This window comes from Lissotriton vulgaris, chromosome 5 (assembly GCF_964263255.1).
Source record: "Lissotriton vulgaris chromosome 5, aLisVul1.2, whole genome shotgun sequence".
NCBI lineage: Eukaryota > Metazoa > Chordata > Amphibia > Caudata > Salamandridae > Lissotriton > Lissotriton vulgaris.
In genome coordinates this window covers 1,207,244,088-1,207,260,638 of record NC_141693.1, presented here as the reverse complement: position 1 = coordinate 1,207,260,638, position 16,551 = coordinate 1,207,244,088, and the positions used below count along the sequence as shown (strand labels likewise).

Genomic DNA, 16,551 nt, shown 5'->3' with positions numbered 1-16,551 from the left:
TCTGATTGCAGTGTCGGACGCATAGTGGGTCAGGTCTTCTACCCAGCTTAAATAGGAGTTTTGCGTCAAAGTATAGCCGGTAAAGGATTTTTAATTGGACTAGGCACAATCTCATGGGGATGGCCACTTCCTTGGGGGAAGCCAGCGCGTCTCGCCAGTCGTCATCATCTATGCTCCCCAGGTCCGACTGTCAACTTCTTCGCAGATGTTGCATAGGGTCAGGGCAATTGTTTATCAATTTTTTATAGGTAAGGGATATCGCTTTTGTGGGCATCGGGTCGAGTATCAGTCTGTCCTCTAGGGGGAAGATGCCGGTAAGGGGAGCTCACCTGGCATAGCATTAGAGATGGCATGACGGAAAGTTTCAGTGTATACCAACTGATATTTAGTCTAGTTCGGCAATGGTAGCCAAGTTCCCCTTCACCCACATGTCTCCCACCGTCGATATTCCTATCATATCCCATCTATCAAAGCCAGGGCATTTGCTAAGTTGCCCAAGAACATCTGGTTCCCAAAGTGGTGTGGCTTTCGTCAAACGGTTATGCCAACCCCACTTCTTAGTGATTTCATGCCAGACCTCCACTGTGCATGTGGTAGGACCCGTGAGATTAAGCTTACAGGGGTTGTGTATAAGGCTCTATTATATCCTCCTCATTCCAAAAGCCAGCGATCTGTGCGAAAGTTAGGATCGTCGTATTCCCAGTACACCCATCTGTTAACCGCAACCAGTTGTGACGCCTGGTAATAGAGTCGCAGGTCTGGCAGCACAATGCCTCGGCCATACCATCCCCTAGTGAGTTTTTTCATAGCTATTTGCAGTGCCCGTACACCCCAGAGGAGACCCCGCACTATGTTATCTATATTGGAGAAATAGACGTCAGGGACCGTGTTGGGGGTATTTTGCAGCACATAAGAGAAACGTGGTAAAGCAAGCATTCTAAATAGCGCCGCACGACCCAAGAGGGTAAGGGGTAGAGACTGGCAATGTTTAGGCATGTCAAAGGTCCCAACAGATTATTTTCGTAGAATGAATGTGGATCTGGGGTGATGAAGATACCGAGGTACCTAAAACCTCGAGTCGCCACCGGTATGTCTTAGCCCCTTGGGTTAGGGGGCATGTCACCCCATAATACATATAACTGGGATTTAGACCAATTTATCATATAACCGGAGTGTGCGCCTAATATATGAAAAATGTGGAGCACTCGCCACAGGGACCGCGAGGTTGAGGCCAGATATAGGAGGATATCATTGGCATAAAGGGAGATGCGATCTTCATGATCCTCCGTCCACTTAAGGCCCCGTATTTCCGGATACGTTCTAATCCAGACCGCCAGGGGCTCCAACACCAGGGCAAAGAGCAACAGTGACAAGGGGCATCCCTGCCTTGTGGCCCGTTGCAAGAGAAAGCATCTGGGGACATGATTGTTGACAGTTACATACGCTGTCGGCTGGGTATATAGTAATTTGATCCAGTTGGTGAACTTGGGTCCGAAGCCCAGCCGGGCCAATACCGCAAAGAGGAAATCCCACTCAATGGTGTCAAACGCCATGGTGGCGTCTAGCGACAACAGGGTCGCGTCTTCTCTGATAGTGCCCATTCTGCCAAGAACCCTATTCATCCGCCAAAGATTTAAGGCTGTGTTTCGTCCTGGCATAAATCCAGATTGGTCCGGATGTACTAACTCAGTGATATGGAGGATAAGTCTATTGGCTAATACTTTCGATAGAATCTTTGCCTCCATTGAGATGAGGGAAATGGGGCGATAAGATTTGCAGTCATGAGCTGGCTTACCTGGTTTGTGGATTACCACAATAGAGGCATTCCGGATATCTGCTGGTAGGATACCTAGCTCGAAGCTTTCAGTGTACATGCTTAGTAATTGGAAGAGAGCTTAGTAGCCATAGACTTGAAGAGCTCAATTGGGAGCCCATTGGGAGGGTCCAGTTTTTGGTTATTTTTGGGCACCTTATCTTTGCGTAAGAGTGGGAAGGGTACTGAGAAACAACGATGGGGCAGATTTACAAGAAAGTGACGCATCTGTAAAGATGCATCACTTTCCCTGCACCACCCTGAGAAACCCTTGCACCACTATGGATGCGCTGTATTTACAATACGGCGCACCATAGCGCAAGGATTGACAGATGCGTCATAAATTCTGCCACATCTGTTGACGCAAAAGTCAAGCATTGCTGGAGTCGTGTCGCAAGCACAACGCAACTTCAGCAATGCACGGGGAGGCCTATCCTCATTGTGCTGCGTCACTCCTTACGCCTGCTTCAAGCAGGCGGAAGAATTTGACGCAGTGGCATCCTAGAAGTGGCGCAGTGAAATCTCGTAGATTTCACTGCGTCACTTCTACGAGGCGTTTTTGCGTTGGAACGCCCACCCTGCATACATTATACCTGACGCAGGTGTAATGTGATGCAGGGCTTTACAAAGTGACGCATCTCTCTAGATGCGTCATGTTGTAAATGGGCTGCAATATTTACGCCGCGGCTGCATCACAAAAGTGATACAACTGCAGCGTAAAATCACACAATGGGCTTGTAAATCTGCTTCGATGATTGGATCAGCATGCTTGGATTGCCTCTTACTTAAAGGCAGCAAATAGGAGCCCAGGGGGTTGATGTTTCACCTGAGGAAAAACTGGCGCTTCTGTCAGAAACTGACATTTGCAGCCACCAGGTCTCCATTTCAACATCAAGGTACCATGGAGCTCCCAAATACAGTGGTTTTATTATACCTTGGGCAGGTTCGTGGAAATATTTATTTCACCTTTAATGAAATTCTACATAAATTCCTTTGATATTTTTCTTCCCACTATAACCCAATGTGTATTATAAAAAAACGCTTCTCAATTAACAGTGTTAAACGGAATTAGTTTTAGGGTTTTCTCTTAAATACACTGTATTACAATTATTATTTTAGTTCAAATTAAAATATTTGTTCTTATTTCATAATCTTATAGAGCTAGGCAATTGACCTTATTAATAAAACAAATATTCTAGAATTATATGAGTGCTAAGAGTACAACGGACCTATGTCACAATAATTGTGTGCCACTGTCCGTGCCTTGCAGCATGTAATCAGGGCCGGACTGGGAACCAAAAGCGGCCCAGGCAAACTGCTCGGCTGGCCCCCAGGAGGGGGGTGCAGCCAAGCTGTTTGCTACGGACGATTTCGGACAATTTTGTTACAGGGGGTCGATATTGAAGGCCCACCGAAACAAAACCGGCCCCCAGGAGGCCCAAAACCGGCCCCTACCCTAGAGGCCCACAGGTGAAATGCCCGGTGCCCACTATGGCCAGTCCGGCCCTGCATGTAATACACCCTCCCTGTGTCTGACTGTGACAGTAACAGTGACTGCAACCACACATCATCACTTTGGTTGACTTTCACTGTAACAAATCCCACATCAACTACAAGACTTCACGTCTTTCATCACTTCAAACTTTAGTACATTGATGTTCAGACCTAAAGCAACAACTCATTTACTATATTTTGGTATCTTTACACCTGTCAATGCCCTTGCTTGACTATGTAAGAACTGTCCCATTCTGAAGATTTATTGCATGAGGCAACCTTTGACCCTGCTCTCCGGCCTAGTTTCCTTTGCTTTTGGTTGTGATTTCTGCCATGTTCTTTCATTTCCGAATTTCCCTTTCTTTTCTCAATCCTGCCTAATCTCCTTGTTTTTCCCCCTGCCATTTTTGTCTGTGCCCTGTTTTGCCTTCTGCTTCCCCCCGCCGTAGTTCACCCGTGTCTTCCCGCCGCTGCGTCCCTGCGGCCTCGCCCCTCCTGCTCGCCCATTCGCCGCCCCGCTCCCGCCTCCCAGCTGCTCCTCTCTCCCACCTCCCCTCATATGGAGGGTGCGCAGCGGTGACCTGCCTAATCTCCCTGTTTTTCCCCCTACCATTTTTGTCTGTGCCATGTTTTGCTTTTGCCATGCTTTGCTTCTGTTTCCCCTCGCTGTACTTCACACGTGTCTTTCCGCCGCCGCCCCCCTGCTCGCCCATTCGCCGCCCCGCCTCCCAGCTGCTGTATTGCTTTTTGTTGTGATTTCTGGGTTTTTTTCCTCATTGCTTAATTTCCTTTGCTTTTGGTTGTAATTTCTGCCGTGTTTTCTCATTGCCAAATTTCCTTTTCTTTCCTTCCTCCTGCCTAATCTCCTTGTTTTTCCCCCTGCCATTTTTGTCTGTGCCCTGTTTTGCCTTCTGTTTCCCCCGCCGTACTTCACCTGTGTCTTCCCGCTGCCGCGTCCCTGCGGCCCGCCCCACTGCTCGCCCATTCGCCGCCCCGATCCCGCCTCCCAGCTGCTCCTCCCTCCCACCTCCCCTCATATGGAGGCCGCGCAGCAGTGAAAGGAGCGACCTTTGACCTTGCTCTCAGGCAGGTCGCTCCCCACGCTGCTGCACTGCTAGGTCGGACTTGCCTTCTTGCACTGCTGCTGTATTGCCTTTCGTTGTGATTTCTGTCGTGTTTTTTTCTCATTTCCTTTGCTTTTGGTTGTGATTTCTGCCGTGTTTTCTCATTGCCATATTTCCCTTTCATTCCTCCCTCCTGCCTAATCTCCTTGTTTTTCCCCCCTGTAATTTTTGTCTGTGCCCTCTTTTCCCTTTTGCTTCCCACGTTGTACTTCACCTGTGTCTTCCCGCTGCTGCATCCCTGCGGCCCGCCCCCCTGCTCGGCCATTCGCCGCCCCGTTCCCACCTCCCAGCTGCTCCTCCCTCCCACCTCCCCTCATATGGAGTTTACACAGCGGTGAAAGGAGCAACCTTTGATCCTGCTCTCAGGCAGGTCACTCCCCACGCTGCTAGGTTGGACTTGTCTTCTTGAACTGCTGCTGTATTGCTTTTTGTTGTGATTTCTGTCGTGTTTTTTTCATTGCCTAATTTCCTTTGCTTTTGGTTGTGATTTCTGCTGTGTTTTCTCATTGCCGAATTTCCCTTTCTTTCCTCCCTACTGCTTAATCTCCATCTTTTTCCCCCCTGTAATTTTTGTCTGTGTCCTCTTTTCCCTTTTGTTTCCCGCGCCGTACTTCACCTGTGTCTTCCCGCTGCCGTGTCCCTGCAGCCCCGTCCCCCTGCTCGCCCATTCGCCGCCCCGCCTCCCAGCTGCTCCTCCCTCCCACCTACCCTCATATGGAGGCCACGCAGCGGGCGCGGCGAAGGCGCGCCTAAGGCATGCCTAAGGCATGCCTGTCTGCGTCAGGACTGCGCCCAGCGCCAGAACTCCTCGCCCCTGCGAACGCCACAACACCCAGGGCCGCTACGAGGCCAGCACCCTCCACGCGCTCAACATCAGACGATCAAACACCTGCTTCCTGGCCACCCCAAAGCACACCCAAGGACCTTTCACCTGCCGGAACTGCAGCTACACCAGCATCCGCCATGCCAAGCCACCCACCAGGAAAGAACCCAACCACCTCAGTTGCATTCTTTTCAACACCCGCTCCGCCCACAAACACGCCGTTGAACTCTGGGACCTACTCGACTCAACCTCCCCAGACGTCGCCTTCCTGACGGAGACCTGGCTGAACCCCTCCTCGGCACCTGACATCGCCATAGCCATCCCGGAAGGCTACAAGATCACTGGCAGGGACCGCACCAATGGAGTGGGAGGCGGAATCACCATCACCTACAGGAACACTCTCAAAGTCTCGACCAACACCGACAACACCCTCAGCACTGCCGAACACCTGCACTTCCAGATCCACACCGACTCCAACCCCACCCTTTAGAGGAACCCTCGTCTACAGACCCCCCCAGACTCAGACCACAGTTCAGCAACTCCATCGCCGACCTCGTCAGCACACACGGCTTAGCCTCCACGGACTACATCCTCCTCGGGGACCGGAACTTCCACCTCGAGAACAACAACAACACCAACTCCACCGCCCTGATCGACAACCAAACCAACCTTGGACTCAGAGAACTCTTCCGCCGCCCGCAACCTCAGACAGTGGATCGACGACTGGACCAACACCCTTGCCCCGCTCAAGAAACCCTCCAACAGCCACACCAGCAAGAAAGCCAGCTGGTTCACTGAAGACCTCCAGGCCTCCAAGCAATCCTGCCGAAAGCTGGAGAAGAACTGGCTCCGTGAACAAACATCGGACAGCTCTGCAGCCCACAAGAGCGCCACCCGCAGACACCATCACCTCATCAGATCCGCCAAAAGGGCCTCCTTCAAAGACCGCCTCGACAACAATGCACACAACAGCAAAGAGCTCTTCAACATCATGAAGGAACTCTCCAACACCAACAACATCCCACCCTCGCAAGACCTGTGGGACTCGCTAGCCACCTTCTTTCATCGCAAGATCGCAGATATCAACGACAGCTTCAACAGCACAACCTCCCTGACAAACACTGAGACCTCTGCCCCCACGACTGCCATCTGCACCAACCGCCTGCTCTCCTGGACCAACATCAAGGACGACGACACCATCAAGATCATGAACACCCTCCACTCCGGGTCTCCCTCAGACCCATGCCCACACCACATCTTCAACAAAGCCAGCACCGCCATCGCACCCCATCGCCAGAAAACCATCAACATTTCCTTTGAGACAGCAACCTTCCCGGAGAGCTGGAAGCACTCCGAGATCAACGCCTTACTCAAGAAATCCAAGGCAGACCCCAAGGACCTCAAGAACTTCTGGCCCATCTCCCTGCTCCCATTCCCGGTGAAGGTCATCGAGAAGACCGTCAACAAACAACTGACCCACTACCTCGAGGAGAACAGCATCCTGGACCCGTCCCAGTCGGGGTTCCACAGCAACCACAGCACTGAAACTGCCCTTATCGCTGCCACCGATGACATCAGGACCCTGCTAGACAACGGAGAAATCACGGCCCTCATCCTCATGGAACTGTCAGCTGCCTTCGACACGGTCTGCCATCGCACACTACAAACACGCCTCCACGACGCCGGGATCCAAGAGAAGGCCCTGGGGTGGACCAGCTCCTTCCTCTCCGGCAGTACACAAAGCTTCCACCTTTCCCCTTTCTGCTCTGAAGCCACTGAGATCATCTGCGGCCTCCAGGGCTCATCCCTCAGCCCAACGCTGTTCAACGTCTACATGGCACCGCTCGCTCATGTCGCCCAACTGCACGACCTCAACATCATCTCTTATGACGATGACACCTAGCTGATCCTCTCCCTCGCCAACGACCCCCACACCGCCCAAACCAACCTCCACGAAGGAATGAAGGCCGTCACAGAATGGATGAGCAGCAGCCAACTGAACTCGGACAAGACGGAGGTCCTCATCCTCGGATCCACCCCTTCAGCCTGGGACTACTCCTGGTGGCCGACCGCACTAGGAACAGCTCCAACACCCACCGACCACACACGCAACCTTGGTGTCATCCTCGACTCCACATTCTCCATGACTAAGCAGGTCAACGCCGTCTCTTCCTCCTGCTTCAACACCCTCCGCATGCTCCGCAAGATCTACAAATGGATCCCCACCGAAACGAGAAGAACAGTCACCCAGGCCCTCGTCAGCAACAGGCTGGACTACAGAAACGCCCTTTACGCAGGAGCCTCGGCCAAACTTCTGAAACGGCTTCAATGCATCCAGAACGACTCCATGCCTGATCCTCGACATCCCTCACCGCAACCACATCACACCCCACCTGAGAGACCTGCACTGGCTCCCTGTTAACAAAAGGATAACCTTCAAGCTCCTCACCCACGCACACTAGGCACTCCACAACACCGGACCAGCGTACCTCAACAGACGACTCAGCTTCTACACCCCCACCCGCCAGCTCCGCTCCAACGACCTCGCCCTCGCCACAGTCCCTCGCAACCGAAGAGCGACCTCTGGCGGCAGATCGTTCTCCCACCTCGCCACCAAGACCTGGAACACCCTCCCCATTCACCTACGGCAGACCCTAGACCTGCTGACTTTCAAAAGACTCCTCAAGACCTGGCTTTTCGAGCAGTAGCAGCTTTCCCCTCCCCCCAGCACTTTGAGGCCCTCTCAGGTGAGTAGCGCGCTCTATAAATGCAATGATTGAATGAGTGATTGATTGCTTGCAAGGAGGGGTAAACCCATGACAAACTAATTATTACACAAGTAGTGCATGCATTGTTTCTTGTTACTTAATTTTGAATTAAATGATGCATTCTATGAGAAGATACAGCAAATAAGAATACTACATTGTTTCTTTAGTTCGGAAGAGGACCACCAGTAAACGCAGAGGGCATCTTAACGTATCAAAATAAAAACAAGCCAAATTGTCTAGATCACAAAGGGGTTTTGTTTTATTTTACCTTATATCTATCATTCAGTGTTTATTGCTACCTAGAGGTTTCTATCTTATGTGGAAACTTCAGTCAGCTGCAACATTTTAGCAAACAGAACTTTACATAGTGGGAGTTTTGTTTTAACCATTATATCCAAGCTTGAAAAATGATGCCCACCACAACCCATAACTGGCTGAAGATGTCACACCAGATGTGAAGCTAATCAGTGTGTTCCAACTTGCATCCCTCACATTGCATCCCACATTGTGCATTTCTCTGAGCACTCGCTGCATATCAATCTATATAATCTTAATGCTCACAGCACAGTGTAACCAAACTGTAAGTCATCCAGTGCTTCTTTGAGACGCATCACCATAGGCCCCTATGAGACTCATCACTAATGCTTTCTTAGTGGACATCACATACTACCCCCTGACGCAGATCACCGTGTATTGATGCCAGTTTGTCTGCATGAACTGGTACCTGCAGGTTTGTTGGGCTTCATTAAAAATGGTGCCTATCGTTGTACGTTGGTTTCTGTGCATGGTTGATGGTTTATCCAAGACTGTGGAAAAATGACCATGTCACCTGGAGATTAGGCTCCCTTCAACGGCAAAATGAAGCTTAAAACAGACCTACCAGGGGCTGAGATGCTCACGCACTTGTGTGCCATCTTAACTCTAAAATCAATATATATAGTTATCAGTCTTCGACTCTCAGGTCATCCACAGTAAATTGGCTAATTGAACCCAAAATTAATCTGCCCCAAAAGGTGGAGGAAATTTAAGTATGTAGGCCATCCTCCCCCATTATGGCACACACCTCTCAATAACATCTGTTCGGTAACAAGCAAGTGTAAGGAAATTAAGAAAAAGTCTTAAATCCTACCACTTGGCAAGAACACAGAAGATGAAGACAAGTGGCCTAGAAATTGTTTACTATGAACAGAGTGAACAAATTGACAAATCATCACCAGGTTAAGATCAAGGATCTTTGATTCCCCAGAAGCAGAGGCTTTCTGTCTTTCCCTGTCATCCATTAGCTTATGATTATGAATATTCTATCTAGTGTGCATTATGGGAAGGTGTACTGAGGGTCAATGCCTGCCATCCATAAGGATTAGACCCATACACTGCTTTAGGGGATGAAAGGTCTTCTGAGATTGAATTTCTCTGATCAACTCCAGCCATGATCATTTCCTCCGGTCACCCTTATGTGCTTTCCTGGACCAGTAGAGGCACTCGTGGATACTTGACTACACCCTTTTTCAGTAATCCCAGTTGGACCAGTGCCTAAAAACTTGAAAACAACAAACACATCCTTTCCAGCTCGCTTTTGATGACACCACCCTTTTTCACTCTTCGGGCTTGATGCAATCCATATGGTCTTCTGCCTGATGTGGCTTCCAGCTTGACAACTGCCATAAAAGCAGGAAGGGACGAGGAGCTGGTATAGTATAGGGTGGCAAACACATGTACAGACATGCATGCATGCCCATAGAAAAGGAAGGAACTTGTAAACGTGTGTAACTTGATTGCCAAATGTTTTACTTCCATGTTCATTACCATGTAAATTGAATACATTACCAGATAACCTTAAAGTGATGTGAGATGTAGGTTAGGACTCCCTTTCTAGTCATATGTCTTAACACATTCTTCACTGGCTAAGGACAGGAAGAGTCTTATACCCTTAGTATCGCACAAATTAAAACTACCCCCATAGAAAGACTGATGTGCTATCTGGAATTAACACTTGTGCTTTTCTCTTTGCCTGCAGGTACCCTCCAGGTGTGGTAGGTGTCACACCAGGTACGATTCCTACTGCTATGGATGGAATGGCCCCTGGAGGAACTTCCGTCCCCCACAATCTACCAACTACAGGTCGACAATCTCAGGCTCCATCACCCAATCACCCCTCCAAACATAGTGACCACCGAGAGCACTCACATGAGAAGTGATCAGAGAGACACCTTTTGCTCCAAATATGGTGAATCACGAGTCACCATAAAGCTATATGAGCTGGAAAAGGACTGCCTTAAAGGGCAGGAGGACCCACTAATATTCCAGGGTTCAGAATTCAAGAGAAAGCAGAGCGGGAAGAGACTGATCAGTGACATCGACATGAAAGCTGTCTTCCAAGCAGTGGCACCATTAAGACAGCAGAGATATTAATCAGGTGTGAGTGTAGAGCTAGATGGACCTTATGTGATGCTGCAATGGAAGCAAAGATATATATATAATTGCTAAACGACTCCAGGTTTGGTCTTCCCTTGTGAAAGGGTATTCCAGAGATGCTTGAGAAGTCACAAGCTCCAGCTCTTCGAATGTGCAAGTACGGTGGGGTTCTCAATCTCAGCATCTGCTAACCTCAAGTATCTGCACACACTAGACCAGGCCCTCCCTTCCCTTCTTCTCGATGGCTGATCATTGATTTATTTCAAGTTACTTCAACAAACCATTGTAAGGAAACATTCTGAACATTTTGTACCTCAAACTCTTAAACCAGTTTGCCTAGTCGTATAAACTGCCCCTTAGTACTAGAACAGTGCAAATATGCCAGTCATTTGATTCCTCACGGGTGACTCAGCTGTTCATAACTTCAAGCCTCAGTTTTGTAAATGACTATCTTGCCACTGAGCTTACAAGCAGATCAAATAGCCCCTTGTGAGGCTCAAAAATGAGAGCTGAAGCAACAGCTAACAGCACTACTCACGAAGCTCCAAAGAACTCAATCACAGAGATGAAGTTGCTTCTTTAAGTAACCTTAAACTTCTATATGCAGAAGGAGCCACTAATCGAACAACCCCACAAAGGTGCTTAACTGTCCACAAAGACGTTTCTATATCCCTAACTCACAAAGTAACAACGACAACTTGTAGGATGTAAGCCAGAGCGTGTGGGCTGAAGGATGGGCTCAGATCATTAACAAATTGGTTTCCGCACCATGAAATCGTAGTGGAACTGCTCCTTTCCCTTACGTTTACAGTCCACATCAAAAATATTGCGAGCAGTCCAAAGGCACTAACCACCATTCTGACCTTTAGGTGCACAAACAATATATCTTCCACACACATCTCTCCTCGCTACCCCTTGAGTTTCAAACAGCAGATCGATGATTGAGCAATATGAAGCTCTTCTCACCCTCAACAAAGGCACGGAACTGAATGCATCATCCGAAGAGGAGCATGAGGATCAAAACACTTCTTAGACCTTTGGGCTTCTATCTACACAGCTCTTATTTAATTGAGTTACCATCATCACCACCCCATCACTAGCCCTCTCTCTTCTAGTAAATGGCTGAACGTAAGGCATCGGATTGGCACACCAATCCGCTCAGTGAACTGAAAAGGAACTTTGTCACCAACCCTCAGTCCTACAAACAGTGGAGACCACCCTTAGGTTTAAGCGTTGTAGGTATCAATAAGTATCCAGAAATTAAGAAAGTACCAACCCCTTTTCATAAATCCTTGCATCATATCCAGTGAAAAGAACATTGAGCGAAAGGAACATACCCCTATATTGCAGTCTGGGTTCCTACACAAACTAAATTATCAATGAAGGAACAAATGGACCACTTTGTTGACCTCTGAGCTCTCATTCAAGAAAAACAACATGAAGCAGAAGACACACAAAGTCACTCACTATGGGTCCCACACAATGAATGCCCAGTAGGGAAAGCTTTAACTGCTCTTTTCCTTTTTTAGGCTTCAAGCATGCAGGCTTTCACTGAGATGCACCAAGTGACAACAACCCTACCTGAATCGCAAGAAATTGCAAGCGCTCAATAGGGTTTCTAAATGTTCTGTCCTAAACAAAGTCATCTTTTCTCTTTGCGTGGAAAGCAACAAACAAGAAAACTGATAGCCGGTGACTGTGAATTCACAGTCAAAATGGAGGACTTCTGATTCATGATCTATTCATTACGTGAAAGGCTTGGGAATGTTATACTCATATTTTGTGGAACCTGGGATTATTGTAACATGTGCATACCTTGCAAGGTCACAACTATGCAACCTGTGAATGGGCTGTAAATCGTTTTGGAGAGGACTGAGGGCATTGTACTGAGGCGACCTGGTACACAGGTCACTGCGGATTTGAAGAGTGTAAAATGAGGAACTCTGCATGGGGTGCTCAGATGGGAGGCGGGTATGGAAACTTAAAAGAGCCAGATTTGGATAATCATAGAGTTGTGATACAGGATTTTGTAGCAAGCGTGAGCACACCCATTTTGAGATGTATGATGCCACTGTTTCCACTTTAAAAGTCCTGCATCGCACAGGCATGACGCCAGGGGTCACTTCTAAATACTTACAAACCGTGTTGAGCTGGTAGGCTTTCAGGCCCAGACAGTGTGCTGGTGATGGTGTCATTGTGGTCTTGGCTAAGGTCCTGGCATAAAAGGCATATTCTGCAGTGGGAAACCAAATGAAATATTGGATGGTTAGCAGATGAGGCAGGTAAGGTCCACAGTCTGGTAAAGGGTCCTGTTCTTAATAGTGTGGTACATGTTCTTGATTTGTCGCTTCTGAATACATTAGATGATGGCTCCTGTTGCTTAAAATCAAAGAGATTCTTCCGTTTAAATAGCTGACATTAAATATGAATTTAGAAGACGCACACCCACAGCTTGACAGAAACATTGAATAGTATGGGGACAGGTTATATGTCTGGAAAATTCTAAAAAAAAAAGGCAAGGGATGGAGAAGCATATTCAGAGATCCCTAGTTGGGCATGCTATTTCAGATTTGGTAGGAAATGAGAAACCAAACAGTGCAGCCAAGCCAAATCGTTTACTACTTTCATTATGCCTGACTTTTGGAAATCAGAAAGGCAACTGACATCTCAGAAGTTTGAGGAAAAAAAATACTGTTAAGAGTCTACAAAGTTCAAGAGGGCAATAGATCTGCATTAAATGCAGCTCCCACTTGGCTTGACAAATGGGTTGTCTACTGCAGGTTTTAACGTTCTGTGTCTCTTTCTAGGATAGGAGAAAGGTGTCACTCAGCTAAGGAATACAGAGCAAACATTTGATTGGTGCACAGGTTCAAGGTATGCGTTTTTGAGCAGATAAAATAGGGAATGAGAGGTACTGAAAATGGAGTTGAGCAGGCCTAGGCACAATGACTATAAGTTAGAATGGGAAGAATTGAAAATGGTTGTTCACTAAGGCCAGAATTGGTAGGCGCTAACAGATAGTTACGTTCAGAGGGGCATGGATGCAGATAGCAGGATTGTAAGAGACGAAAGAATAGAAAAAATAGAAAACATCTAAATTGGAAAACCAGGACATAATTAGAGGGGTCAGGATTGAAGCAGGCTGGGAACCACAGGATCCAGGCGCACTAAGACCACATCAACGGGAAACATAGTAAAACTTTTTTCAAGGCATTGATAAACAAAAATCTAGTGATTATTGCTACTCTTGAGCAGGAAGCCATGTATTTCCAGAACTCATATTGGATCCTCACCATGCCTTGCGGGGTCACCGATGTAGTCTTCTTCAAAGCTGGAGTTTGACAGTCAGACACCAGAGGTTTGTCTGGTACATCAGTGTGCGTGATTCCAGACGTTCGCTGAACTCTGCACTCCTGATTCTCTGGCTTCAGCCGCTTCATTATGGCATAGCTCCCTGGCTCTGTCCCATGGCGTTTCATACGTGTTGGTTATCGGTCGAAGAGTGTGTGCCTCATGCAATGATGATTCAGGTTATAAATGTATTCATTGGCTCAGGGTGAACAAACCGTAAGTACTCTCTTCAAATGTTTAATTACCAAAACATTTCAAGCCTATGGCATCCCACCTATGTGTGGTTTATGGATTCAAGGTAAGGGGCTGATCTTTGAAAACAGAAAGGGTGAGTTGTGGAGCTTGGTAGGATTTCTTCCAGTGCAATGTATAGCTCTGCCCATAGGCGAGAGACAAAGGAAAGTATGGCAAGTCAGCCACCATACTAGGATTCTTTGCCTCCCGATTTCACCAATGTTCAACTCTGGGAGCAAAGGACCCCATTCCCTAATTTTATAATACAACTCACCACTCCCACTCTGTTTTCAATGTGTGAGCTGCCCTCCACTATACATAGTTTATATGCCATCTGTTTCTCCTCTCCCAGGTGAACTGCAGTCAAGAGCTTGAGGCAGGGCCAGCTTTAGGGCAGTGCAACCGGTGCCACCACACCAGGTGCCAAGCTCGGGGGCTGCATTATAAAATATTTTAGAGGTAAAAGGCACCAGCTGCATACTTCTTTATTTCACCAGAAATTTTCAGGTGATAATAAAAGTTTTTAAGAAAACACTGGTGAATAATGTACCAGCTGGAGAAATCCGAGTTATGTTTAGTCACTATAAAGTATAGACAGAGCACATCACAAATAAGTTTACGGCTGACTTCCCACAGTCAGTAAAAATATTTAATACAAAAAAAGAAAACATAAACACTTTGTCCAGCAAGCGATCTTCACCACAGTTCACCACAGTTGTTAAGTTGTTTACAACATTGGTACAGCCACAGCCAACACGTGTTTCGTCGCTATTCGCGACTTTTTCAAGGCTCCTGATGCAAGTAGAATTTGGCTTGAGAATCACTTTTATTCAAGCGATAGAAATCACACGAGGTCTGGATAACGATTGTCCAGATCAATAATATAGCTTGTCAGTTGTAGACTGGTACTGGAAAACCCCATATATGTACATCAGTTTTCTCAGTAGTTCGATTTGTGTAGTATCCCAAGACAAAGTATCAACTGCAATAACGCGAGGTGCTGCTTGCAAACTGCAAACACTGTTTTTTTTTTCAATCGTTCCTTATTCTAAGGTTGCTAAAAAGGGTTCCTTTAGATAGTATCGCACTCTAATCAGTGAAGACAGCACCAGCCACTGCGTTACAGCCTGACTAGGTCTGTTTCTCCAGATCAGCCTCTTTTTTTTAAAAAACGTTATTTTTGTTATATAACACAATATGAACAATCCCCCCAACACACAGCATCATACGAACTGTTGCACACAGAACAATAACCTCATTAAGGCACTTTCAGGTTACAGATAACACAGAGCGAGAATCGGCCATAGATAACACAAGAATAACCATACATTACAAGTAGGAGATAACGAAAATGGACATGAGAAGGTAGCCGAATGCCCCCGACATTTCAGTTCTAGCAGTCTCCATCGCTCTCCCACTCCCCATCAGCAACCGATCCCTCGGGCGTGAATAATTCCTCACTAGTCCCCTCAGAACCACTCAAATTCAGACCGGCAGCACACATGACTCTCCAGGCCAGTAAGTCTTCTTGCAGTTTCTCATCCCTTCGTGTGTGTTTCATATGAGTCTCCTCCGCCAGCGCCCACTCTCGAACATCCCTTAACCATGCAGTAAGCTCTTGAGCCCTCCGCCCCATCCAAGTAATGGCCACCCTGCGTCGTGCCAGGACCAACATAAGCTGCAGTAGTTTGTAGGAGAGGTTCTTTTTCTTAGGCCTAGCCTAGGAACCAGAGCTAGCAGACAATGGAGCGGTGTAAAGTCTATCTTAAGGCCTGTAGTGGCAGCTATACGTCCCACCACATCCGCCCAGAAGCTCCTCACTAAGGGGCATCCCCAGGGCAAGTGCAAGAACCCCTCCTTTACCGCCCCGCATCTGGGACAAATGTCCTCTCTGTCAGGTGAAATGCGCTGCAACGAAACCGGGGTCAAATAGGTACGATGCATAAAATTAAAGTGTATGAGCTTGAACCTTGCGTTGCATGATACTTTACGCGTGAGACTCCTTATACGCCTGCGCTGTTCCGCCTTCAGGGCCACGCCTAGATCTGTCTCCCAAGCACTCCAAGCGGGCTGGACCGGTGGAACCGAGTCCTGACGCATGGCAGAATACAATAATGAAATCAATCTACGACCCCTGCCACAGGAAGGAATGATGTTCAGTGTATGGGAAGTCTGAGGTGTCTCGGGGAACTGGGGCCATGTCTCCCTCACCACCTCCTGGATGCCACGGTAGTGTAGGTATTGTCCCCCTCCCAGCCCAAAAGCCTCCGCAGCCGCCTCATACAAGACAAACGAGTCCCCTGGGTAGAGGTCCGCCAATGTCGCACAGCCTCCGGACCTCCAGTCCCTAAATGACATGTGCTCCTCCATTGCTACTATGGGTGCCAGGATCCAAACCGGTAACTCCCTATGAAAGGGGGCCCGTCTCATCACTCGTTCCACAAACCTCTGCCAGATTCCAGCCGTGTGGCGCACCACATATGGTAGGGTCGCGTCCGCTCCCCTGCCCTTCATCAATGCCACCTGTAG

At 48.0% G+C, this 16,551-nt stretch overlaps 1 protein-coding gene across 2 annotated transcripts in view; it reads left to right on the top strand.

Annotated features, from left to right (window-relative positions):
- CTBP2 (C-terminal binding protein 2) overlaps positions 1-13,126 on the top strand; it is a 161,682-nt gene extending 148,556 nt beyond the window's left edge. Inside the window, exon 9 of one of the 2 annotated variants that reach the window (XM_086923007.1) lies at positions 10,040-13,126. In XM_086923007.1, coding sequence (XP_086779133.1) covers positions 10,040-10,220 — 181 coding nt within the window. In that variant the 3' untranslated portion in view covers positions 10,221-13,126. The remainder of the gene's footprint in view (positions 1-10,039) is intronic. The other variant, XM_086923009.1, reaches the window with a different exon arrangement.
- Positions 13,127-16,551: the final 3,425 nt, after the last annotated feature.